The sequence below is a fragment of the Nannobrachium achirus genome (genome assembly GCF_963921795.1).
Source record: "Nannobrachium achirus genome assembly, chromosome: 11".
Taxonomy (NCBI): Eukaryota; Metazoa; Chordata; class Actinopteri; order Myctophiformes; family Myctophidae; genus Nannobrachium; species Nannobrachium achirus.
Genome location: NC_137820.1, coordinates 60,403,081 through 60,430,417, shown reverse-complemented (window position 1 = coordinate 60,430,417; position 27,337 = coordinate 60,403,081). Strand labels below are relative to the sequence as shown.

At 42.2% G+C, this 27,337-nt stretch overlaps 1 protein-coding gene across 1 annotated transcript in view; it reads left to right on the top strand.

Moving 5' to 3' along the window:
- Nucleotides 1-27,337, top strand: part of zcchc14 (zinc finger, CCHC domain containing 14) — a gene marked incomplete at its 5' end in the record, with an annotated part of 68,053 nt that overhangs the window by 18,251 nt on the left and 22,465 nt on the right. Inside the window, 7 exons of the mRNA XM_080737234.1 lie at nucleotides 543-614; nucleotides 1,941-2,008; nucleotides 2,546-2,730; nucleotides 6,022-6,058; nucleotides 13,302-13,755; nucleotides 14,045-14,133; nucleotides 18,827-18,948. Coding sequence (XP_080593360.1) covers nucleotides 543-614; nucleotides 1,941-2,008; nucleotides 2,546-2,730; nucleotides 6,022-6,058; nucleotides 13,302-13,755; nucleotides 14,045-14,133; nucleotides 18,827-18,948 — 1,027 coding nt within the window. The remainder of the gene's footprint in view (nucleotides 1-542; nucleotides 615-1,940; nucleotides 2,009-2,545; nucleotides 2,731-6,021; nucleotides 6,059-13,301; nucleotides 13,756-14,044; nucleotides 14,134-18,826; nucleotides 18,949-27,337) is intronic.

The window sequence follows — 27,337 nt, the reverse complement described above, 5'->3', positions numbered from 1 at the left end:
ATATATGGGGGCATTCATTTTATGCCCATATATGGAGAACGCGCGTGCCCGTGGGACGAACGGTTCTCGAGATACGCGGATTACATACATACATAAACACTCACAGAGATTTTTTGTTGACTCATGTGGCGTACGTGATGTCAGAGCCTTTTATGAAGTGATGTCACAATGAGTCAGAGCTTTCGCCGATTTCCTCCGGAACAGCCTGATGTCAACAATCAACCAAATAAACCAACAATCAAATAAGGAGATTCCGAACGTTTCGCGCCGGTTCGGGAAAACCGCGCGTCGGGTCGGGTCGAGACCCGGCACTGCACTCCGTGCTGCGGCGGGGAACGCGCGTGCCGAATCTGAAGCCGGTGGGACGAACGGTTCTCGAGATACGCGGATTACAGACACGCAGAGACTTCTCGCATTTATAGATAGATTATTAAATAATTGATTATAATTTTTTTTTAAATAATCGATTTGGTTTGATTAACTGTGGTATCTCTAATCCTTGCTGTGTCCTCCACTGGTCTCTCCCTCCCTGCCTCCTCCAGGCCAGTTGGTCAGATGGATGTGTGTTGTCGGTCGTCAGAACTCAACAGGAGGTGACAGAGCTGCTTTCCCAGGTCAGGAGCACCAGGATCCCTAGTTGTGGATATATTCATTATGGTTTTCATTGTTTGTTTTCTGCAGTACATTTTATTTATTGCATGGAACCGTGTACAGTAGTAGCAGGGCTTGACATTAACATTTTGAGGCTCACCCCAAAATGATTTTTGAGCGGTGGTGACGCCGCTCCTTAGAATGGCCGTGTGTGTATGTCTGTAGCCTGAGGTGTATGCAGGAGTGTGTATCCGTGTATGTGTCTGTAGCCTGATGTTGAATCTAGCCTGAGCATCAATTGCAACAAACACGCACGCACACGCACGCACACGCACGCACAGGTACGCACGCACGCACGCACGGCCATGTGTGTATCAGTGTATATATGAATGTATGTATGTATGTATGTATGTATGTATGTATGTCTGTCTGTAGCCTAGTACCACTGGTTGACCAAAGAGGGTGCTGTTGCTTCTAGCCTGAAAATCAACTGCAACACACACACACACACACACACACACACACACACACACACACACACACACACACACACACACACACACACACACACGGGGAGGGGGGGGGGGGGGTCACACACACAAGCACCCCCCCCCCCATATTATTATTATTATTTTTTTTAATATTTGTTTTTAATCTTTTTTAAATCTTTTTTATTATTATTTTTATTATTATATTTATATTTGTTTTGCTGTTGCGCAGCCTCCACAACCACCGCTCAGTTCACACGGGTGTGATTTTTTTCTATTGATTACTCACACCATGGAGACTTGAGTTCAATATTTATTTTTCTATTTGTCGCATTCCTAAGAGAAAAAAAATCATTATAGTAAATCTACCCCCTTGATTCCGGATGGGGACCCAAATGCATTCGGGTGTCACAAGGGGGTGACAGTAGGACTGAGTTACTAGGGCCCAAGGTGGAGGGGCCTTAATTATTTTATACTTCAGCTATTGAAAAATAGTGGGAATGTGCGTGCAAGGTTTCATGGAAAGTGCAAGCTGTGTTCATGACTTTAGATTTTTTGTTCAAAACTGACCAATCCTGCAAAGTTTGGAGGCCAATCTTAGCCAATCAGGATGGAGTATGAAATATCGGACAGATCTTGATCACATGCCTGTATACTGTGTAGTGATTTGTGTGATTTTAGAATTAGAAGAATTAAACCATTTTAGACAGCAAATCTACTTCATGTATAAAGTGTTGACACAGTAAACTCTTCATGTTGGACCCATGAGGGTCCATTTGGTTACAGTTGGTTACATTTGTACACTATGCGTATCCAGTGTGAGTATATGCGAGTATCCAACGTGTCATGTGTGTGTCCCAGCTGTCACAGGTGTTTCCTGAGGAAGGAGTAGAGAAGTTCCTCTCGCAGTCCCTGGAGCTGGACCCCAGGTGAGTCCCGTCTTCTGTTATTTTGGAAAAGCACTTGACACTCTTGACGTAATACATTATTGTCGTATACTTACTTGTATTCAGAAGTATCTTCCAATGGCATTTTAATTCAACAAGTCTCCTATACCGTTAGTGCCTATTGGGATTGGCAGATATCACCCAGGTTTTTTCATCTCACTCATGTCACTGTCTGCTGACCTCACTCACCAACGAAATAAAAATAAAATGAACAAAAATAAAAATAAAACAATTCATAGGAGGCAAGCAGTGATCACCCCATGATGTGCACTGCAATGTAGTTTCAAATGCACTACATTGCAGGCACTTTTTTGAGAGTAAAAAAACAAAAAAAGAAGAAGAAGACACGTGTGACATGTGTGATCTTGGCAGGTTGCCCCAGAAAATGTGCCAATCTCAACAGGCACCAACGGAATATTGCACTACTTGCAGCCCATGTCAAATAATTGCGAATTGCGATCAGGCAAATACCGGTATGTGCTAATTGTGACAGGCCAGTGTGTGTAACTGTGTCTCCAGGTGTCTGACAGCTCTCCCCTGCCACGTCCTCCAGCATCACTCTGTCCACCTCTTCTTCTCCTCCCCCTCCACTCCTCCTTCACCCGCCTGCCCTCCGTCTCTGGCCTCCTCCTCCCTCTCTCCGTCACCCTCCTCCCCTCCCATGGCTCCTGTGGCACCGGCGTCTACCTTCACCTCCAGCAACAGTAAGATTAGATTAGATTATTACTAGACATCATTGATCCCAGAGGGATGTTTACTATGTATACAGCTGCTGACCTATTGTGACACATCACATCGTTGTGACATTACATTGTGACATCACATTCTGTCCTTGTCCCTTGTATGTCGATTGTATGCCCATATATGGAGATCCCTGATCTCCATAGTATATGTCTATAGCTGACCTATGACATCACATTGTCATGACATCACATTGTGACATCACATTCCGTCCTTGTCTCTTGTATGCCCATATATGGAGATCCCTGATGTCGTCAATATTAAGCCCATAGCTTGGAATGCCCAGAGAGAGAGGGAGACGGACTCTAGTCCTGTTCAAGAATCTAAAGAAGACAGATATCTTGTTAGTTTCTAAAAATGCGCACATGCCTGGTCGGGCAAGGAGGTAGCAAACTTCGCCTGCCCAACCTTTTTTTTACTTGCCGCGGGCAGTCGGGCAAGCATTAGCGTCAATCCCTGTGCTTAAAATGGCAATTATTTCCCTAAAAGGGGCGTGGCATAGGTGACGTGTTGCCGGTCTGATGTATGTGTTAGCATAATTATACTGTATGTCAGTGGTTCTCAACCTGTGGGTCGGGACCCCTAGGGGTGTCCCCAAATTATTTTGGGGGGTGATGATTAACTTAATGTGCAACATTGTTTTCTCACTCAACATTAAACAAACCAACATAAAGTGTAAGTGTATAGCGGGTATATGCACATTTCTAAAGTGATTAAACATTGGCCAAATTGTCAAATGCAGAAATTGTGAAAACAGCCGATCTACATGCAAGCATGTAGATCGGCTGTTTTCACAATAGAACCATCTTATACAAAATGTAATGCCTCAACTCTTAGTGCTTGTCAGGGTGGGGGGGTCCCCAGTTAAAATATGAATATTTTGGGGGTCACGGCCTGTAAAGGTTGAGAACCACTGCTGTATGTAACATAGTGTGTAATATGTTACATATGAAGTAAAGTCACGCACACTGTACCAGGTAGCAGTCTGTATGGCTACGGAACACACAGCTAGGATGACAGGGAGGCTTATAGGCCTGATTTATACTTGGTTGTGCGCCGTGCAGCGCAACAAAAATAGCGGATCTACAAGCTCACAATGTGTCGCAGAGTGACTCTTTGAGAGCTTGTAGATTGCCTACTACCAAGCATAAATCACCCTTTAGTTGCTGGACAAAGCGTCAACTGAAGAAAAACCCGCTGTGGTCTGAACTGAGCCTGAACAAGGTTACACGTGAAGGTGATGGGGATGTTTCGGATGTCTTGGACACCTGTTGAGTGAACACTTTAGCGCGACAACTCTAACGCTGTTGGGTGTGAACTAGGCACATGGGGTTCAGAGCTGGGTGGGAAAAACCTTTTCTATTCTCGGATGCAAGAAAAGAGGTGCCAACGAGGTCGAGGCCAAACAAAAAACATGATAAACGGGTTTCCACGTCTCAGGTTTTCGGGGTTTGGCCGAGGGGGGAGCGAGGTGAGCGGACAGAAAGATCCGGGAGTGTTAATTTAACAAGGTCGTTGGTGGTTGGTAATGACAGCGAAGGTGAGGTTACAGAAGTAGCGAGAGGACTTGGCCTGTAGTGGGGATTTTCAGCCGGGGTTCTGGAGGTGTGTGGGGGAGTGATCGGGGGTCTATTTTGGTCTGCTGTGGGAATTCAGTGTGGCATGTTTGTGTTGGGAGGCCTGGAGTATCGGAGACCTCATATTAGTGTGTCTGTGCATGCACGCACGAATGTGTTGTGCGTGCGCATGCGCGCGCGTGTGTGTGTGTGTGTGCGCGCGTGTACCGGTACGTGCGTGCACGTGCACATGTGCGTGTGTGAGAGTATATGAGTGTGACCTCATCCAGGGTAATATTTATAGCCCCCAAAGCAGTGAGTATTGTGCACACATGCGTGCTTGTACTTTTTGCATGCATGTGTGCATTAGTATGTGTATGTCTGGGGGAGCCAGACTTATAGGAGTCCCCAGGGAGTCAGGCTAATGTTACCGTGTCTACTAGGCCTACTGTAATGATACTACGCCCCCACACAAACCCCAGTCTAGTGTCCAGGCAGGATTGTATTTATCATCGACACATATCCCACATGCACAGAATATAGTGGCCACATATGACAACAGCAATGTTTGCGACTTTTTTCTTTGATAAGATGCATCAAATCTATCACATAGATTTGATCTCTTGGCAGTACATAACCTTCAGGTGACTCTGCAGGACAGTCTTTTACATCAGGGGTTTTCAAAGTGGGTGACGGGGCACCCTGGGGTGCCGTGACGGCAGTCCAGGGGTGCCGCGAGATAATTTGATAATATTTGGAATTTATTTGGACACTTGAAACAATATTTAGTATCATTTTAAACTTGTAGTACAAAGTTATTTTCAGTCAGTTCTAACCAAAATGGCTATTATCTCAACATTTTCCTCGCAACATAATCACTAAAATATCGTCACTGTCGGTGTCGGGCAGAAACTTAGTATCTCCAAGTTTCAAATGTGTACGTCTTTTGGTAAAGCAAAACTAGTGAAAACAGCCGATCTACAAGCACACAACGTGCTTGTAGATCTGCTGTTTTCACTAGTTTAGTACATTTTATAGATGATAAATAAAAAACGACCGGTTTTGGACATACAAGGTTTCTATCCGACAACGACGATATGCTATAAATATAAGGTGCTGGGAGTGAAAATTATAATGTAGGGGTGCCTCGGATTAAAAAAAATATTTATGGGGTGCCCTGAGACAAAAAGGTTTGGGAACCTCTGCTTTACATTACAACATGGCCTGCATTCAGTAGATGCTCCATGAATTGGTAATCGTAGCATTTTGCAGTTGTGGACCAACTGAGTTGTCCAGTGTTACAAGATATTCATAGAACTTCTGATTTTGACTTCCCCCCATGGTTTGACAGCAGAGACCCCCTCACATGCTGTAACAACTTTGTCTTTGAATTACAGATCTTCCCCTTCATCATAAATATAACCCAAGCCAAGATAACAGGCTGTTAACTGCTTTTTCTTCTTTCTAGCAATACTTAATTGTTATTTGATTATGAAAATACTGTACAAGTGAGAGAATTATGTGTTATTGTTTGTTACACACCTTTATTTGAAGTAACATTTGATTATGCAAATGTTTTCTATCATAGAAAAAACAACATTTCTATGAAATACAACACACAGAAACAAAGAACACTATGAAATAGTTTCACAGTTAAGATGATGATTATGATTGAATGCTTTTATCTTGTCTTTTCAGATCTTGGCTGTGTGCTGCAGTACAAAGGAGCCAGCAGGTACGATACAACACACATTCCCCACCGCGAGTGTGCTATTCCTACCGGATCTGAGGAGAGGAGGGGGAGGAGCTTGTGCAAGGACACGCTGTGATTGGCCAGTAGCTAAACGCTCTCGCCTAAACATTATTTACTATTCTGTCCCTATCAGGACGCAACTCGAACGGCGCTGAGTCGGCTCTAGCGACCTTCACAGCGTTCGGCACGGCAACTTGTTCGCTTTAGCTCGCTCGGTGGTGCCTCTCGTGGTTCAAGGTCGCTTGAAACTATACTTTATCGGCCAACGCGGCGAGAGAGGAACATCCGCGTTGGGCGCGGCCTCTGCTCAGATCCGTCAGGAAAAACCTGTGCGCATCCCCACCCGTCTATCTCTCTCCCTTTTACTCTCCCTCTTCCTCTAGTACAGAAGCATATCACAAATTCACAAGTGAACCGCAAAGCATAGTTTTAGTCGACGAAATCTACACTGGTGGTGTCTACACAGAAGGTTACGCTGTAGCTTACATAATACATGTACGTCTATTTCTTCAAACATGTAAGGCGCTGGGCTACATCCAGGCTATGTGGGCAGAACTGGGCACAGCAACAAGAACTGTGATTGGTATCTCTCTTGATTTGATTGATGGAAGCAAGTGTGTGTGTGTGTGTGTGTGTGTGTGTGTGTGTGTGTGTGTGTGTGTGTGTGTGTGTGTGTGTGTGAGAGATGAACAAGCGCAACTGATGTATGAAATGGTAAAATCTATTCACATTTAATAAACAATAATTTTAACAATAATATCAGCTTTATTTATAAAGCACTTTTTAAACAGGAGTTACAAAGTGCACACAATAAAATAGAATGCTAATAGAAGGATGACAGCTAAAAAAGAGCAAATACAAATGAAACAGAAAGTAAACGAGAGATTTAAGAGCTACAGTAATGCAGCTACGAGTAAGTTGAATTATGGGAAGGCTGAACATGTATGTTTTTTAGAAGTAATTTAAAAGCCGATACAGAGTCAGCTCATCGCATAGCCTCGGGTAGGACATTCCAGAGTCTAGGAGCTTGAACAGCAAAAGCCCAATCACCCTTAATTGTGATCTTGGGACCTTTAGGAGAGTCTGCCTGAGGACCTCAGGCTGAAGGGAGACTTTTAAACAAGCACGTCCAAATTCCCCCTCTCGCATCTCTCCATGTTCAGTGGTCTCACGGACCATACAGTACCTCCGGTGTGTTATACTGTTTCAGCCTCTTCCAATCATCTAGCATCTAGCGGGACATTTCCAATGCAAACCATTTCTTCATCACTACCACTCTGTACCACAAAGTGAATGTGAGAAAATGTAGACATTTCATTTGGGTTTAGAATGAACGCATGTCACGGGCACTGTTAACACATTCAGTGGCAGTGATATGATTAGGGCTGTCACAATTATTACATAATCGTCTAATCGCAATTATTTGACATAATCGCAATTATTTTGTAATAATGTTTATATGTTTTTTTTTAAATAGCAGATCTACAAGCTCACAATTGTCAAATGTGTCCTTAATTGTGGGCTCGCCTATAAGGCGAGCACACTTTAGATGTTGTCATTGTGGGCTCGCCAGTACCTGGCGAGCACACTTTAGATATTGTCATTATTTATCTATCAGGCAGGCAGTCATATCAAGTATCAAAAAACTTCGGTTCCTTTCTACTCCTACATACTTAGTGAGAAAATGAAAATAAAAACATCAATGTGTTCAGTTTACAGTGGCGAAGTGTGCTATTACTTTTTACAGCAATCGGCCAAATGGTGGCGCTGTAGGAAGCCTTCGAAAGTGCGAACTTTGAACAGGTATAGCTCATGCTGTGTTTGAGGTACAGGCATGAAACCTGTATACACGTATGCGTCTCCTCATGCCAAACAACTTTTAGCCTCTGACTTTTGACCTCTGACCTTTAGATCTCCCACAATTCGGAATTATATGAAAAACAGTAAAAATCTATCTCCTCCTGGGTTTTTTTCGATACGCGCACAAAACTTTTTTCACATGAACTTTGGACCAATACGGTCAAACTAATCTCGGCGGATTTCTTTTAAAGTGAAATATAATTTTTTAATAATTCAATAAATATTGCAGTTTTATGCAAATTATTCTTCGGCCTCTAAATCATACATGCAAAGTTACACGTTCATGGCATTTGGCAAAGATGTAGAGGGTTAGTCAAGGTATCACTGAAACCAATTTTATTCCAATCGGCCAAAGGGGGGCGCTATACGAAGCGTCTGAAAATTCAAACTTCAAACGGGCATAAGTCATGACTCGTTTCGTTTGAAGACATGCAACTTGTTACACGCGTGCTTTGACTCAAGCGGAAGACATCTGTGTCGTTGTTAAGTAAGCTCCGCCCTTCGATTTTCCGCCACTTTGAGCAGTTTGTAAAACGCGTAAACCCGCTTTTATTCTGGAATTTTCGCGTCACGTGCACAAAACTTTTTTTACGTGAACTTTGGACCGATATCTAAAGATCTGTCAGATCGGATTTCTTTAACATTGAAACATGCTTTTTTAAATAATTCAAACAATATTGCATTTTTATGCAAATTATTCTTCTGCCTCTAAAACATACAAGCAAAGTCACATTTTCATGACAAAATAGTGTAGAGGGTTAGTTCAAATATCACTGAAACCAATCTTACCCCAAATGGCCAAAGGGGGGCGCTATATAATTTTGAGCAGTTTGTAAAACGCTTAAACCCGTTTTTATTCTAGGATTTTTTTTGCAATTTGCATGAAACATTCTACACGCAATCTAAGGACCTTTATCTAACATGCCTATGAAGTGCACACAAAAAAATTATAAAATAATAATAATAAATATAGCTGCAAGCAGCGATAAAGTGTCCAAAGCCAAAAACACCTCAAATCATGAACACAGCCTGGGATGTGCGTGAAATCTTGCAAGCACATTCCCAATAGGTCAAGGAACAGATACCAACCTTCTCACATTGGCCTGTTATAGCGCCACCAGCGGGTCAACTTTTGCACAACACATTTTTGGAACAAAATGGACCAATCTTTGACGTCAGTAACGTCAAAGAGAGCACTGCCTGCGATCTTGACATTTTGTGCTTTTATAGCCATTGTTTTCTGGCTTGAAGCGAGCCCACAATTGTTTCGAAGGAACAATATTTTTCTAGTTATTTATCTATCAGTCATATCATACTGTAGACGGGAACTTCGGTTCCTTTCTACTCCTACATACTTAGTGAGAAAATGAAAATAAAAACATCAATGTGTTCAGTTTACAGTGGCGAAGTGTGCTATTATTTTCTATAGCAATCGGCCAAATGGTGGCGCTGTAGGAAGCCTTCGAAAGTGCGAACTTTGAACAGGTATAGCTCATGCTGTGTTATACATACAGCCATGAAACCTGTATACACTTATGCGTCTCCTCATGCCGAACAACTTTTACCCTCTAACTTTTGACCTCTGACCTTTAGGTCTCCCACAATTCGGAATTATATGAAAAACAGTAAAAATCTTTCTCCTCCTGGGATTTTCGCGTCAAGTGCACAAAACTTTTTTCACATGAACTTTGGACCAATACGGTTAAACTAATCTCGGCGGATTTCTTTTAAAGTGAAATATAATTTTTTAATGATTCAATCAATATTGCGGTTTTATGCAAATTATTCTTCGGCCTCTAAATCATACATGCAAAGTTACACGTTCATGGCATTTGGCAAAGATGTGGAGGGTTAGTCAAAGTATCACTGAAACCAATTTTATTCCAATCGGCCAAAGGGGGGCGCTATACGAAGCGTCTGAAAATTCAAACTTCAAACGGGCATAAGTCATGACTCGTTTCGTTTGAAGACATGCAACTTGTTACACGTGTGCTTTGACTCAAGCGGAAGACATCTGTGTCGTTGTTAAGTAAGCTCCGCCCTTTAATTTTCCGCCATTTTGAGCAGTTTGTAAAACGCGTAAACCCGCTTTTATTCTGGAATTTTCGCGTCACGTGCACAAAACTTTTTTTACGTGAACTTTGGACCGATATCTAAAGATCTGTCAGATCGGATTTCTTTAACATTGAAACATGCTTTTTTAAATAATTCAAACAATATTGCATTTTTATGCAAATTATTCTTCTGCCTCTAAAACATAAATGCAAAGTCACATTTTCATGACAAAATAGTGTAGAGGGTTAGTTCAAATATCACTGAAACCAATCTTACCCCAAATGGCCAAAGGGGGGCGCTATATAATTTTGAGCAGTTTGTAAAACGCTTAAACCCGTTTTTATTCTAGGATTTTTTTTGCAATTTGCATGAAACATTCTACACGCAATCTAAGGACCTTTATCTAACATGCCTATGAAGTGCACACAAAAAAATTATAAAATAATAATAATAAATATAGCTGCAAGCAGCGATAAAGTGTCCAAAGCCAAAAACACCTCAAATCATGAACACAGCCTGGGATGTGCGTGAAATCTTGCAAGCACATTCCCAATAGGTCAAGGAACAGATACCAACCTTCTCACATTGGCCTGTTATAGCGCCACCAGCGGGTCAACTTTTGCACAACACATTTTTGGAACAAAATGGACCAATCTTTGACGTCAGTAACGTCAAAGAGAGCAATGCCTGCGATCTTGACATTTTGTGCTTTTATAGCCATTGTTTTCTGGCTTGAAGCGAGCCCACAATTGTTTCGAAGGAACAATATTTTTCTAGTTTCTTTGTTGCGACCGTCAGGGAGCAGTTTACTATGAAAACCTCCAACGGCCGTCCGTCCGTCCGTCCGTCCGTCCGTCCGTCCGTCACACGTCACACGTGACCATCAACAAACGTCACACCTTTGTTGATGTTTAAATCGAAGAGTCTTGGTCAAATACTTCTGTTGGTTTCTGCACTGATCATTTATACAATTCAGCTGTGTTTGCTCGTGTCATCATGATGAGGTCATAAATCAGCCATGCCCAAATATAGATTTTACGGGTTTACATGCTTACTCAGTTATTCGTTATGTGAAAGTCCTATGACGTCTATGATATCTGACATCATCATACATACATTCCCTTTTATGCCCATAAATGGAGATCCCCTCTGTAGAACCAGCCACTGACATCACTGTAATGTCAGGGGAACCAAATCCCTTTTATGCCCATATATGGAGATCCCTGTGATGCCAGGGGAACCAAATCCCTTTTATGCCCATATATGGAGATATGGAGATCCCCGTGTTGCCAGGGTAACCAAATCCATTTTATGCCCATATATGGAGATCCCTGTGATGCCAGGGGAACCAAATCCCTTTTACGCCCATATATGGAGATCCCTTATGTCATCAATATTAAGCCCATATCTGTGAATATCTTTGGGTACCAGATGTCTCCATATATGGTTAAATGGTCCGATATACATCACTGGCCAGAAGCAACCTCGCCCTTTGCTTTTCTCCCTTAGGCATCTTACTGGTAGGTAGTTTAATGAGGAATGCAGTATGGTGGTAGGTAGGTAGTTATGGCCTTTGATGTAAGATTTTCACTTTCTAGGATAACTATATTTGCTATTCCCAGATGATGCCCTTTTAGGGTACCCCTCATGCCCATATATGGAGATCCCCAGGCTTTACTAATTAACATAAGTTTTATGCCCATATATGGAGATCATTGTCCCAATGTCATCAGATATATGGGCATAAATGGACACAGGCAAACTAGATGGGCTGTATGGATATCCAGATGTGTGATGTAAGTGTTTTATTACAAATGTGGCACCCCACAGACATATTTCCAGAAACAAAATCCCTTTCATGCCCATATATGGAGATTTCTGATGTCATCAATCCCAGGCCCTGTAAAAAACATGGTTGCTATGGTAAACAGTTGGTTGCTAGGGTAAACAGTTGGTTGCTAGGGTAAGAAAACATGGTTGCTATGGTAAACAATTGGTTGCTAGGGTAAACAGTTGGTTGCTAGGGTAAAAAAAACATGGTTGCTGTGGTAAAAAGTTGGTTGCTAGGGTAAACAGTTGGTTGCTAAGGTAAAAAACATGGTTGCTATGGTAAACAGTTGGTTAGTAGGGTAAACCTTCAATGATTTTGACATCTTGTTACTAATCTGTCGGTAGATAATGCCGGTCTTATATAAGGGTCATTTGTGTACGGTGTGATGTCATACTGATGTCAGCAGTGTGACAGGAGATAAGCGACCAACGGTCGCTTATCTCCCGATTAGGGAGTCTTACTGGTATATTTAGGTTACGTGTCATATCTGCCATGTGCAACTTCAAAGCCTACAAGCCAAACAGAAATGTAATTGTCAACAACAAAAAACACAATTAAATCATTAATCACAATTATTTGAGTGACAATTAACTGTCATGTAAAATGTCATAATCGTGACAGCCCTAGATATGACACCGTATTATAAGTCATAGGACCGGTCGGTACTCGGTACACCGCAGGTCTGTGCAACGTAGAGACGGCGATACTTTGAATCATAGTTCAGCCTTCGGTGGTAGACAGAAGAGGGCTGTGGTTGCAGTTCAAGTATGTAATGAGTGTGTGAAACAGTGTGAGTGCAAAGTGGAATGTTATTGAGACAGTAATAAGGGTGCTCTACCCCAGGGCTTTTCAAACCCTATGTGCCTAAGACACACCAACGATGGGCACGTCAGAAACTCAAGCCATGCCTGTACTCATAGCAAACGTTGCTCATTTACAAGCTCACAACGCATTTGACACGTGAGCTGGTAGATCAGCTAAAATGTTCCCCTACAATGACAAGTGCCAGGGATTCCAGGTTGAAACCTCTTGAAAGTAGTTCAAATATGTTCTTAGGGCAGTGTTTCTCAAACTTTCAGATTTCAAGGTCTCCCCATAACTCTCAGTGTACAAATGGAACCAAATGGTCCTGTTAGGGTTCATTTGTTTCCATTTGTACACTCACTGTCAAAGTTACAGACTTGTTGTAAGGGTCCATTTAGACCCCCGTAAAGGAACCCACAGAGTCCCTGGAATCGACTTTGAGAACCACTGTCTTAGGGTATAAAATGGGCATCTGTATTGGGAAATGAACACACAGTACGGATATAGTAAATTAAAAATGCATTCATAACTTTTATACTTGTAAATTGTGCAATAATAATGTGTGGTTAGTGTGCCTTGGAACCACTGCCCCAGAACAACGTGCTCTGGGTAAATAAAGCTTAAAACCGCATTGTGATTTCACAAAAATCTCTCCTTTCTTTCTGTCTGTCTCAGGGTGTGTGGCGTGGCCAGCATCCAGCCGGTTGTGAGCATCCACTGCTCCGTCCTGAATCGCTCCCCTCTGCACCTCCCCTCGCTCCCCCCTCTACCTCCCTCCATACCGCCCCTCAGGCACTCCCCTCAGCTGTCCTCTCTCCCTCAGCCTCCCTGTCCCACCACCGCTGGGGTAGCGTCATCAGACCAGTGTCAGTCTCAGACCGCTCTGCAGTCCCAGTCCCATTCTCAGTCCCACTCGTACGGCCAGCACCATCCTCAGCCACAGACCAGTGGTCAGTTCAGTAGCCAGGTCCACTCCCAGTCCCAGCACCACTCACACTCCCAGTCCCATTCCCAGAGCTCTTCCCAGTCCCTGGTCAACACTCCGGAACAAAATGGTATCCTGGACTGGCTACGTCGGCTTCGCCTCCATAAGTACTACCCAGTCTTCAAACAGCTGACCATGGAGGAGGTGAGTTTAGACCAGAGGTTCTCAAACTTGTTCATACCAAGGACCCCCCCAAACTGTTTTGAATTAGGCCATGGACCCCATAACTCTGAGGGTGTACCATCTGTACATCCTCTGAGTTACAGACCTGTAAGGGTCCATTTGGTTCTCAACTATTAATCATTTAGCTGGGGAGGCCCTGGGTGTCCCCACAACCCACTTTTGAGAACCACGTGTGTAGACAGTATGACAATATGATTACCGTACATAACTCAAGAACCACTTATTAATCACTTTCCTACATTTCCCACAGTTCCTAGCGCTGACAGAGGAGGACCTGAACAAGTATGACTTGACCCAGGGAGCCAAGAAGAAACTCAAGACTCAGCTGGAGCTACAGAAGTCAGTGTGAATGAGGCATTGATGCTTCCAGTGCATGTTTCACTGTCTTTACTTCTCATAGGAATGTGGCAGACAATAGTCTGTTCCATTATGGGATTAAAATCCCAGCAGCAGTTGAGCACTCACTGCAGTCACTAGTTGCTATCCATAAAGCTTATTCGAAAATAGGATTATTTTCGACAAAGCGAATTAAGCCTGTTTCCTTCTGCGAGTGTCATTCGAATTAGCGACAGTCGCATGAGTCGACTCATGTGCCGCTATGGACAGAATCTTTGCCCCCCCAACTTTCGGCACCTCCGCGCGGTCCAGCTGAACACAGCGAAGCGCTCCCCTACCTCCTTGCCCACCACTGGCCCCCACCGTTGTGCTTAGGGTCCTTGGGAAACGCCAGGTCGCTCTGTCGGAGGTTGTCTTTGCACAACAGTCTGTAAAGAGCTACAGCTGTCACGTTGTGAAAACGGGAGGAATTTACACACGGTCCGCGTGTAACAAAGCGGTTTGTTTTGTGGGCTAACGCTATACAATGGACGTTAAGCGGCAGGGGAAAGTGTTAACTTGGAGGACGATGGACCAGAACGTCATCATTTATTCGCTTTTATTGGCTGACCCGTTTCCATTGCACTAATGCGCTTTTAGTTTTTTCGATAAAGCCTCAAAATCCACTTCCTCCTAGCGCATAAATGTTTTTGCGAACAACACAAACAGTTCTCAATATCATAAATGATTCAATATCAGGCTTGCAGCCGTTTAAAGTAGGCTATCATATATCATGATGAACCTAAACACCTGGTCAGTGCTGATAGTAGAGAAGTAGAACATTGAAAAGGAGAGGACTCTCACTCCCCGCTTCCACACGGACGCACACTTGATGACATCAACGAGCGTGTTGAGCAACACGCAAGTCTGCACTGTGAAAAAGTATGAATAAATCATATTATTGGGTCATCAATAAAATTATGCATTTATGTCCAAATTGGCATTGATTCTAAATACTAGGGCCTGATAGGTGTTTAGCAGTTATTTCAGAAAAAGGCCGTAAAATGTTTTGTCTTCAGCCTCATACAGTAGAATCATCAGTGTTAAATTCACTCCCTAGTTTGAAATTAACTCTCAAAGTCAAGTTAACACAGGATTTGACTATGTTTTGCACAGGTGAGCCAACACAGTGAGCTGAGGCTGATCATGTCTCCCCTTATTTAACCATTAACAGGCAGACTATCAGCAGCACTGTTGTTGGTGAATAAAGAACAGCATTGGGCCAGTGGGTCAATGGTTAACTACAGCTCTAGATGAGCTGAAGCAGATAATGTGTACTTCAAAAGAGATAATAGAAAAGGAAACTACCTGTAGAACACACAACCACATCCACTCACAACGGCACACTCTTATGCACATGCACGCTTTCACGCACGTCTCGCACACCTAGATTCCAGATCAGTATCTCCCGTTTCCATTCAGAGTTTCAACACATTCCCATTAGCAGGTGATGACGTACGTGTGTGTGTGTGTGTGTGTGTGTGTGTGTGCACTAGCACTAGAGAGAAATGGAAAGTTCCTATGGAGGCTTTCCATCGGAGGGAAGGTTGACAGATCCAGCATGTCTATAGACTCAGATAATGTGAAGTGTTCTGTTCAGGTCAGGTCAAATCACACATGAGACTTTAGTCAAGGTTTGGGTTGGCCATCTGCTTTGTACAGGTTTGGGTTGTGTTGTTGGTTACCTGGCCATCTCCTTTCACATATCGTCATCAGATGTCCAATAGGGATGGGACAATATGAACATGTCATATCACGATGATTGTTACAAAAGAAATCGCGATTTACGATATTATCGCGATAATCAAAATCCATTATCCTGGGGCAGAACATTTGCCAAAAAATAGCCAATCTACAAGCTCACAACGTGTCGCAATGCGACGCGTTGTGAGCTTATAGATCGGCTATTTTTTGGCAAAGACATTTGGTAGAGAGTGAAAAAAAAGACTGTATTGAGATTATATCAAGTACCTTTTACCAATTATAGAGGGTTTAAGTGGTACCAGATATGCAGCTCGGAAAATAAAAGGTGAATTGATCCCAGTGCATGATTGAGCACGATATCACGATAAATTAAATCTCCACGATACGATTATCGTGAGTATTATTTATCACGATAAACGATAATATCGCGTATCGTCCCATCCCTATTCTCAACTGCAGTAATCGGATTCTGCAAGCGGGCCCCCAAATAACTAGTCCAGTCGTTATATGAAAAAACCTAAAACAAATTGCAATAGTAGCACACTCAACTGATTTTGTATCCTCAATATGTCCTTAGTGAGGGAAAAAAAGTCCCAAGGAATCCCATCAGGGGAAAGTTTTGAAAACGACCTACCTACCTTCACTTACTATACACTACACTATAAAGGAAAAAATGACTCCCAAAAAATCTCCTTTAAGTGGGATGTGAGGGGTCAAACTAGCGGTTTTTAATTATTCTGAATCCATTGCAAGCATTTGTTTTGCATGAAAAACATTCCTTGGGCTAAAAACGGACCCCAAAAGGTGAAAATCACTAAACCATCGTTTTGAGGGGCCATTTCTTGCCCAAGGAATGTTTTTCGTGCAAAACAAATGCTTGCAATGGATTCAGAATAATTAAAACCCCCTAGTTTGACCCCTCACATCCCACTTAAAGGAGATTTTTTGGGAGTCATTTTTTCCTTTATAGTGTAGTGTATAGTAAGTGAAGGTAGGTAGGTCGTTTTCAAAACTTTCCCCTGATGCGATTCCTTGGGACTTTTTTTTCCCTCACTAAGGACATATTGAGGATACAAAATCAGTTGAGTTTGCTACTATTGCAATTTGTTTTAGGTTTAGCCTAATTTTGACCTAAAATTACTGGACTAAACTGTCAACAATTCTTTTGGTACTGATAAATAGGAACCAGTGTTGTTTTTGACAGCAAATTTTGATTTAGTTTTAGTCATAGTCTTTTGAATAAAATGTCTTTTGGTTTTAGTCATAATTTAGTCACCTGCAAAGTTTTAGTTTTAGTCTAGTTTTAGTTGACTAAATATCATAAGGTTTTAGGCGACTAAATCTACAGCTGACTTAGTCAAACTAAAATGTATTATGGCAAGCCTTGATGGCATCGTAATGACTGATTTTACACTTGGTTGCATGCTGAAAATAGCCGATCTGCTGCGACGCGTTGTGAGCTTGTAGCAACCAAACATAAAATGACTTTCTCCTCCACTAGTCCCTCCCTAACGTTTTAGTCTAGTTTTTATTTTGTTGACGAAATTGTCAATATATTTAGTCTTAGTTTTAGTCATCACAGCTTAGTTTTTATTTAGTTTTGATTTAGTTTTCATCAGTAAGAAAAACGCAGTCGACAAACATCTTTCGTCATAGTTTTAGTCGACGAAATCAACACTGATAGGAACTTAATGTATATTCCATTGATCCGACACATGCTCTGAAGGTGCATGCGGACCACCCATCTGACCACTTAACACGGCAGCTGAACGAGTGGGTGGGCTGCAAACACATTCGAGGTTTTCAAGAGTGCCCTCATCCAAAAGGTTGACCATCACTGGATTACTGTATGTGGTCGGTGGTCTGCTGCGTCCATTCCCAGTGCGGTAGATCATGCCACGATGTCCACACACTGGTGAGATATCTTGCTCCATTTCTCCGTTGATCTGAAACTGGTATTCTGAAATAATCTTGTCATTGACTTACATTGCATGGTGAAACAGATCTCAAAGCAAAACAAACCCAACGCATATTATGCCAATATATAAAATCCCAGAACCCAGTACGGCATTTATTTATACATTTATTTTTTAATGTTAATTCAGATATATGTCATTGTGCAATGTAAGGCTATGAGGATACTATTTTTGAAGCAACAGAGCAAGTTACTACACCAATATTGACATAAAGTGTCAGTGTGGTTTAAGAATTATTTTGAGAAGACAATGCCTCCCTCTGGTGGCCATAGAGTGAATCAGCTCTATTTTTTAAGATGCAGGACACAAACTCTAGTCTAGACGACTAGAATGTGGACTGGAGAAAGACAGTAGCTGACATCATAGCACAATTTAGGTCCTAAACTCTAAGAGGTGTCCAAGGAGCACACCTCTTTAGGATCAAACTGCATTTACAGTATTTAGTCGTTTCTTCTGCATGCGATGAATGGAGAGCATTGACAGAACATTTTAGATTAAATTTAATAGCTCCTTCAAGCAAAGTCAAATCCACAAAGTGGAGTGAGTGATTGTGGAAGTTAGAGTAATTCACCAAAAAATCACCAAGCCCACACACCATTTTAATGTTTTACCTGAAGTTAGTGCCTCACTTTGGATGAGTGCGCAATGCATCGTGGGTACCACCACCAATAATCAAAATGTCAAATGACATTCAACCGGGCCCGGCGGCACGAGGGGGACTGCAGGGGTCGGGCCCCATCATGCGCCCCCCCTGCCCCATGCCCGCACATCCGTGAAACAAAAGGAAAACCAGAAAACAAAGGCGAAACAAACATTTGCATAATGGTCGCAACCTTAAGCTCACAGACGGCCCCTCTAAGCCATTGAGCCCTGCCGCCCGGCCTGCATTCAACCATGTTGGGTATTCCCCTTGTTGGGTATTATTATTTAATTGAAAACAAATGTGAAAATGTTAAATGGTGTGTGTGTGTGTCCAGCAGAGAGATGAAGATGGAGAAGCGCTATGCAGCCTCCCAGTTCCCAGTGTCGTGCGGTGGCATCGCCCGGGTTACCCCCTCCAGTCACATGGGACCCTTAACACAGCCCTCATCCACTGCAGGTAACAACAACATCATGTTGTGACCAGAGTTGGGATCCGTTACTCCAAAAAGTAGTGCACTACATATTACATATTACCTCTGAAAAAAGTAGTGCCTTACACTACTTCATTACTTCCTGGAGAAAGTAACTCGTTACACTACTCGTTACACTACTTTTGCGTTACTCCATAAAAAAGCCTGAGATGCATTGCCAACATATATTAGATGTATTAAATATTTATTATATATTATTATAATATCTAATACAATACAGTTATGTTGTTCAATGAAGTGAGCAGGGCTCACTGGTGGTCATTTGAATGAGTCTAATAATAATAATAATATTAATAATACGAAGTTATAATAATTAATCAAAATTATAATAATTAAATTATTTCTGAGCCCCTGTGGCCTTATTTAGCTCACATATGAGTTTATTCATTTATTTATGGACATACATGGTTTCCACCTGACATTATAGCCTATAGTTCTGTATCCATATGTCAGTCAGTTTAAGCAGATTTCATTCCATTTGGCTCCTATGAATTTTCCAGTCCAGGGGTGGACATGACCTGGCGGAGATTCTCCCCCCACAGAGCGCAGCAGGTCATATAGTAATTATTATAATTTGTATTAGTAAGTAGGTAGTTCTGTAGTCAAATACAGCTGGGGGGCTTATTACCCCAGGGGGGGCCTATTCCCCCACTCTACCCTACTGTAGCAGGCGAAAGTGATGGAACTACAATGAGATGACTCCGTGTGCAGCAGAAGCACTAAAACAATGTCAAACTAATTCTAGCAGCGGAAAACTTCCCATTTGCTTAAAAAAGCAACATGCAGCGATGGTTTTGCATAAGGAATTATTAATTGTCCGTCATCATCAGCTCATGTCAGAGTCTCAGAGCAAAGGTGAGGTGCTCTTTTTCCCTCTCTCTCTCAGCCTACCGTACATTTCCAGTAGGCTAATTCATTCTTGTGGCTCGCTGGATATTTAATACTCACTATTTGGGGGTTTTAATGTATCTTGTCACGTGTAGGATATTAATCTAGGCTGTGATTCAAACGTCGGCTTTGCGCACCTCGTGATGCGCTGCCGTGCCACTCTTTTTTTCTCTTTTCTCTCTCTCTCTCCCCTTCTCTCATGGGCAAAAGGTAACTCATTTCTTTGCTTGATATTATAAATATCCGTATTTGGGGGGTTTGCTGTTTTTAGTCCCTTGTATTAATCTATATGCGATGGTTATCAAATGTCGGGTGGCTGCTGGCTGCGGCTTGATTGCCACAGTGTCACCGTGACCTGCTGCTGCGCTGACAATCAAATGTGTTATCAAATGTGTTTGATTACCTCTTCTTTGGTTAGTTATTTTAGATAAATGGCAGTTCCAATGTTTTAAAAGACAAGTGATGATGTTTACAATCGGTTCCTGCTGAAGGCAGAAGCAGAAACTGCAGGCACGAAAGTAGCGAGTAGCGAGTAACGCGACCAGGCAGTATTTGTAGTGTTATTATTATTTCGGAGGAGTAGTACCGTTACACTACTCGTTACCGAAAAAAGTAGTATTATTACAGTAACGCGTTACTTTGTAACGCGTTACACCCAACTCTGGTTGTGACACACATACACAGGCGGCTGCCACTCGAAACTGGTAACAATAAAGCTAGCCTAAACTTACTCTCCCCTGCCCTGACCCTTCATTGTAAATAACTTTTATTTTGCTTTGTTTTGTTTTTTTTACTTCTGTGTTTACTTCTGATGATATCTACTGCTGAGAAATAATTTGTAGTTTTTGAAATATTTAACTTTAAGCGCCCAATGCATTGTCAATTACAATGGCCTTTTAAAAACTCATTCTGTGCCAAATGCCAAAATGGCTCCAAGGTAGCTGTGCCAGGATTTTTTGATTTTTTTTTTTAATTTTTTGAAAAAAAAAAAAAAAAAAAAAATCTATACAAAAAACACAAAAACCGTCAAAACCGTCATTGGCACCCAGGGCTATTGAAAAAAAACGTCAAAAACCGTCATTGGCACAGAATGAGTTAAAATCAAGCCATTGCTCAGATGGAGAGGTGCTGGGATTTGATTTCATGACCTTTCGATGATGAGTCAAGAGCATTTCCAACAGAGCTACCATAACTCAGAATGTGTGAGCACCCAATGCATTCATAAAGACTTTTTGAGTCACCCAGGCCATGTATATGTTTGCTTAGAAAATTGGTTGATCTATCGAGCGTGGATCATTTCCGATTACCGTTGTCATCTGCCGTTGCCGTAGCGAGCTTAAACTCGCTAATGTACATGTTGAAGAACTCCAGTTTGGCCAGAGACTGATTGCTCTGGTCATCCAAGAGGCTTCTTTCCCATGTCCATCTGGATAAACCTGACACCATTCATCTGGTTACACTTGGAGCGAACATCTGGACCAGACGTTTGATCTTCTTCTCCGACATGCTCTGTCAGGGAACAGGAAGTGGAAGGAGAAGAATGTGTTGCTGTCTGCACAGTAGAGCTGGACCTGGGTGCAGGTTATTCAGCACATTGGATGGGTTCTTTACAGCAGGGGTCTTCAACGTTTTCAGGCCAGGGACCCCTTAGTTGAGAGAGAGAGATGAAGCAGGGACCCCCACTACCTTTTCATAGATTCCATATACTGTATTTTCATTGTTTGACAGCACGATCGTCAGTATTTTTGGATACATGTCAATTTGTGTTTTCAGATATTTAACCACAAACTTGACCTTTCACACACACACACACACACACACACACACACACACACTCACACTCACACTCACACTCACACTCACACACACACACACACACACACACACACACACACACACACACACACACACTCACACACACACACACACACACACATAGTTGGAACCATGAGTTAAAGTGGTACTAAAATTGGCTTGAATTGGATTGACTCTACATGGTTCTCATTGTGGTACCATGCTGATCTTCTCTGTATCGTTCCAATTTTAGCCCAAAGACAGTGCCCCGTAGTCAACAAAGGACTGACCTGGTGTGGAATTAGAAAATTAGCGCAATTCTCAAGTAGCGCATCATTGAACTCTGGGAAGACTGGGGTTTGAACACGGCACCTCTGAGCTGAAGAACTAATCATTAGACCACTATGCCACCTCTCAGGCTCTCTTGGTCTCTTATTTAACATTTCCCTTTTTTTTTCAAGGCTAGAATAATAGAAGTAGGAGGGAAAAAGAACACTTCAAAACACTAAGAGAGCTGTGCCCTGAGTTTCTGACAAGTAGTAAAGGGGTCTCAGGCTGGATTAACCATTGGGCCGGTGGAGGCGCTGCCAGGGCTCTCAGGGGCCCTTGGGGGAACTGGTCTGCGTGGTCATTGACAATTTACTATTAAATGTATACGTTAATTAAATATCAAATGTGTGGGCCCCTCCTCTGTTGTCTACAGGTGCTTTCTCGGCCCACAGATGATCATCATGGCTTAAAATCCGAGCTGGGTAGTGCGCGTCGGCCGGGAGGGGGGTTTATGGTGGAGGGTGGGGGGGCCCTGAAAAATGATTGGCCATGGGCCAAACTAGCGAGGTGCGGGGCGTTGTGTGCTTGTAGATCTGCTGTTTTCACTACTTTTGTGCGATGGCCTTGTATGATTTGCAAAAGAACGTGCAAATTTGGAGATACAAGCTTTCCACCCGACAAAGACGATATACTAGTGTTGTTGCTGCTCTTATACCACTATTATTACTGGGGTTGGTGTGGGCCAGACAGTAGCCCCCTGTGGGCTGCAAATGGCCCGCAGGCCGCCTATTGGGGAACCCTGCCCTACACTGATAATAGCGAGTTTAAGCTAGATGGTTTTCAATACGGCAACGCCAGGCGGACTACGGCTGCTAAGACGTAATCGCCATAGCGATCAAAATGGTTAAGCAAAGCCTCGGCGGAGACGGGTTCCCACCCCTTTCACTGAACGCTTTGGTTCCCATGGCGACGCGTACACGCAGCAGACGGAGTAGGCGCTACGTGGGAAGGGACCTTCTGCCGTAGTAGAGGCGGCCGCGGCGACGGCAGGTTGATCTATCGAGCGTGGATCATTTCCGATTACCGTTGTCATCTGCCGTTGCCGTAGCGAGCTTAAACTCGCTAATGTACATGTTGAAGAACTCCAGTTTGGCCAGAGACTGATTGCTCTGGTCATCCAAGAGGCTTCTTTCCCATGTCCATCTGGATAAACCTGACACCATTCATCTGGTTACACTTGGAGCGAACATCTGGACCAGACGTTTGATCTTCTTCTCCGACATGCTCTGTCAGGGAACAGGAAGTGGAAGGAGAAGAATGTGTTGCTGTCTGCACAGTAGAGCTGGACCTGGGTGCAGGTTATTCAGCACATTGGATGGGTTCTTTACAGCAGGGGTCTTCAACGTTTTCAGGCCAGGGACCCCTTAGTTGAGAGAGAGAGATGAAGCAGGGACCCCCACTACCTTTTCATAGATTCCATATACTGTATTTTCATTGTTTGACAGCACGATCGTCAGTATTTTTGGATACATGTCAATTTGTGTTTTCAGATATTTAACCACAAACTTGACCTTTCACACACACACACACACACACACACACACACACACACTCACACTCACACTCACACTCACACTCACACACACACACACACACACACACACACACACACACACACACACACACACTCACACACACACACACACACACACATAGTTGGAACCATGAGTTAAAGTGGTACTAAAATTGGCTTGAATTGGATTGACTCTACATGGTTCTCATTGTGGTACCATGCTGATCTTCTCTGTATCGTTCCAATTTTAGCCCAAAGACAGTGCCCCGTAGTCAACAAAGGACTGACCTGGTGTGGAATTAGAAACAGACAGAACATGATTTTTTAATATCCGAGTGGTTGTTTAGGCTAAAACCTGTATAAAACCATATTATGGACCAATATTTATATAAAATATATATTTTGAAAAGCATGGTGGGGCCCCTTTAACTAATCTTTCACTGGAAAGTGTGCAATTAAACTACAGAAATATAAGCCATGGTGGTGCAGTGGTGAAGAAATATGGCTGAGAGGCAGAAGGTTCCTTGTTCAATTACAGTCCAGACATTTTCCCAAGTTTTAACTGGCTCTTGTAACCCAATCTTTTGCTAAAACTTTCAAAAGAAAACCAGTCAAGTATTACAGTAAGTTAATGGTATAGTGTTTTAGATACAGATCTTCAATATAGAAGGTCTTGAGTTCAAAACTGTTATTGACTGATCTTTTAATAAAAATGTACAGGAGACACATGAAGGACTTAACCATAGTTGGAGGAGTGGTTTTGTTATAGGCCCTGCTGCCAGGAGGTTGTTGGTTCAATCCTGGTAAAGATCTTTCTGACAGTTTATCTGGCTCTGTTACCTTATCTAATATTTTAATGAAAAACATGCGATAGAACCAAGCAGGCTGAGCCATAGTGGAGCAGTGGTTAAGGTACAGGTCTTACAACCTGAAGCTTCTGGGTTCAAAACCACCAGGTGTGTTTTTAAAGTTTGAACTGGCATTACCACAAGCAGAACCATTTGTTGTTTATTTATTCTATCTTTCTTTATTTCCTCTTTTTATTTGGCTTTTTGATGCAGTGGATAATCAGGATGTTGATTTGAAACCAGCAAGAACATTTCCCATGTTTTGCCTGGCTCTTGTAACTTGATCTTTCATTAAAAACTGCAAAATTGGACAGATCAGATATTCAATTCAATAGTGTGGTGGTTAAGATGCAGCCCTTGAAAACAGGAGGTTTGGGGTTCAAAACCAGTGTGGAATCTTCTTCGTAGTTCATCTATTATTTTTATTTTTTTGCTTTATCTAACCTTGAAAGAAGACACTTTGATGGTTCCAGTGGTGCAGTGGTAAGATCCCTGACTGACAACCTATAGGGTTCTAGTTCAAATCCAGCAAAGAATCCTTCTAGCTTTTATCTCACTCTTGCACCTTTATTTAATCTTTTAGTGAAGATGTGCAAAGAAGAGATTTAAAGTAAACCTTTATAGAGTAGAGGTTAAGGCAAACGCCTTGAGGCCAAGAGGTTGCTAGTTCAAACCTGGCAAATGTCTAGGACATTATTTAAAGTTTTACCTTGTTCCTATACCTTTAACTAATCTTTACTTGAAGTTGTGCAAGAGATCAAGTCCTGTATATGCCATGGTGGTGTGGTGGAGAAGTTACTGGGCCCACAAGCAGAAGGTTCCTAGTTCAAACCCAGATTAGGAATTTTCCGAAGTTTTACCTGGCTCTTGTACCTTTACCTCTGCTCTTTCACTTAAAAACGTACAAGACAACAGATTAGTTATGAACCACAGTGGTGAAGTGGTTAAGACAAATGCCTCAAAGATCAAAGACTGCGAGTTCAAACCTCACCAATGGTGAAGGAACAGTCTGAAAATGGTTCAAGGAAAAACCCAGAAAAAGGGTACAAGGTAACAATCATGCAAAGAAACTCCGAGAGATGGTTAAAGAGCATATCGTGCAAAGAAAAATCCTGAAGGATGGTAAAATAGAGAATCCCGAAAGATGGTGAAAGAGAACGTGTCAAATCCCCGAAATATGTTAAAAGACAGTAAACATCAGAACGTAAAATGTACGACACTAACGAGATTCCGAAAACAACAGCCCAAGCTGGCGGTGAAGAAAGTAGGCAGAGAAGAAAAGCTCGCGGAGACGAAAGGAGGCAGAGAAAAGGTGGCAGAGAAGGGGAAGGCAAACGAAACAAATATTTTATTTATTTTTTTATTTCATTTTTAAGCCCCTCCCTCTACCACCTGAGGGAGGCGGGCTAGACTCTTCTTATGGACAAAAAGTTGAAACTGCTATAGCCTGGATTCAAACCCCCAACCTTCTGCTTATGAGTCCTATGCTTTACCTTTACACCACCAGGTCTTTCACACTGAACTTATATTTTTGGTCATATTTGAAGTCGAAGCAAGAGACGGCAGGTCAAGACACAAAAATATTTAAATATTTTCATATTTAATGTGGTGTTCTGTTTTTTCCTTCATAAAGCTCATTTGAGGTGCTATATAAATGCACCATTTACCATTTAAGTAATTTGATAAGTTACCAAAAATAGAAGTTATTTTCTAATCAAACAGATTAGCTCTTGGGTTTTTACATACATTTTGGTCTTGACATTAAAATAATTAATGGCTATAAAGTTTCAGGCGGTGTCATACTACACCGAAACGTAAATGTTTAACTGAAATGTTAAACAAATTATAAGCTGAGCCACATAGTTATCAACTGCATTCAGTTTTTTAACTGATTTTAGACAGCATTCTGCCTGTTTGACTTGAAACCTACATAAAATAGATTCCAACCACTTCCATTCCATGTTTTTGTAACATAAAAACCTCACCTCAACCATTAATAAAGGCTATGCGCATGCATAAAGTGAATGGCAAATTGAGTGGCAAATCAAGTGTCAATATGAGTGGCAAAGTGAGTTTAACATTGTTTAATGTCGTTTAATGCAATCAGATAGGACCTTTCTGTTTGGATGTATGGGCTGTCAAGGCCAGAAAGTAGTTTTTGACACTCAATAGGCGTTCCCGAATAACTTCCGGGTATGATGATGATGTCACGCACATACCCTCTATATATAAAAAAACTCATATTATAGGACACAACATATAGGCTACTGTAATAATACTATCAAAAAAAGAAACCTAACTAACCCTATGTCGTCAAAAAACACGACAAGGTGGGTTTTGATTACATTTCTTTATTGACACAAATGTATATTAATAAACGCCTGTCAAAAGGAATTAGTAGTGTGTGTGGGTGCGTGTGTGTGTGTGTGTGTGTGTGTGTGTGTGTGTGTGTGTGTGTGTGTGTGTGTGTGTGTGTGTGTGTGTGTGTGTGTGTGTGTATCTGTTGGGAGGAGAGCAGATATGATTATTACAGGAAAACAAAATCAACTAGAAGCAGTGCTCTTCCGAGCACAGGTCTCCACCAGGCCAGGCGTCCTGGTGGTGCTACTGTATAATAGGCCAATGTAAAAAGGGTGGCATATGTTCTTCACCTTAGATCTTTCATGGCAATCGGACGCTGCATGCATGATTTGAAGCATTGTGTTCCAAAAATGTGTTTTACTAAAGTCTACCTGCTGGTGGCGCTATAACAGGCCAATGTGAAAAAGGTAGCATTTGTTCCTTGACCTAGTGGGAATATGTGTGACAAATTTCACGGTAATCGCAAGCTGCGTTGATGATTTGAGGCAAAATTTGTTCAAAAACGGAGCAATCCTGCAAACTTTGGAAGCTAATATTAGCCAATCAGGATGGAATATGAAATATCAGACGGATCGGACTTGATCACATGACTATAGAGATAATGTGTACCGATTTGCGTGA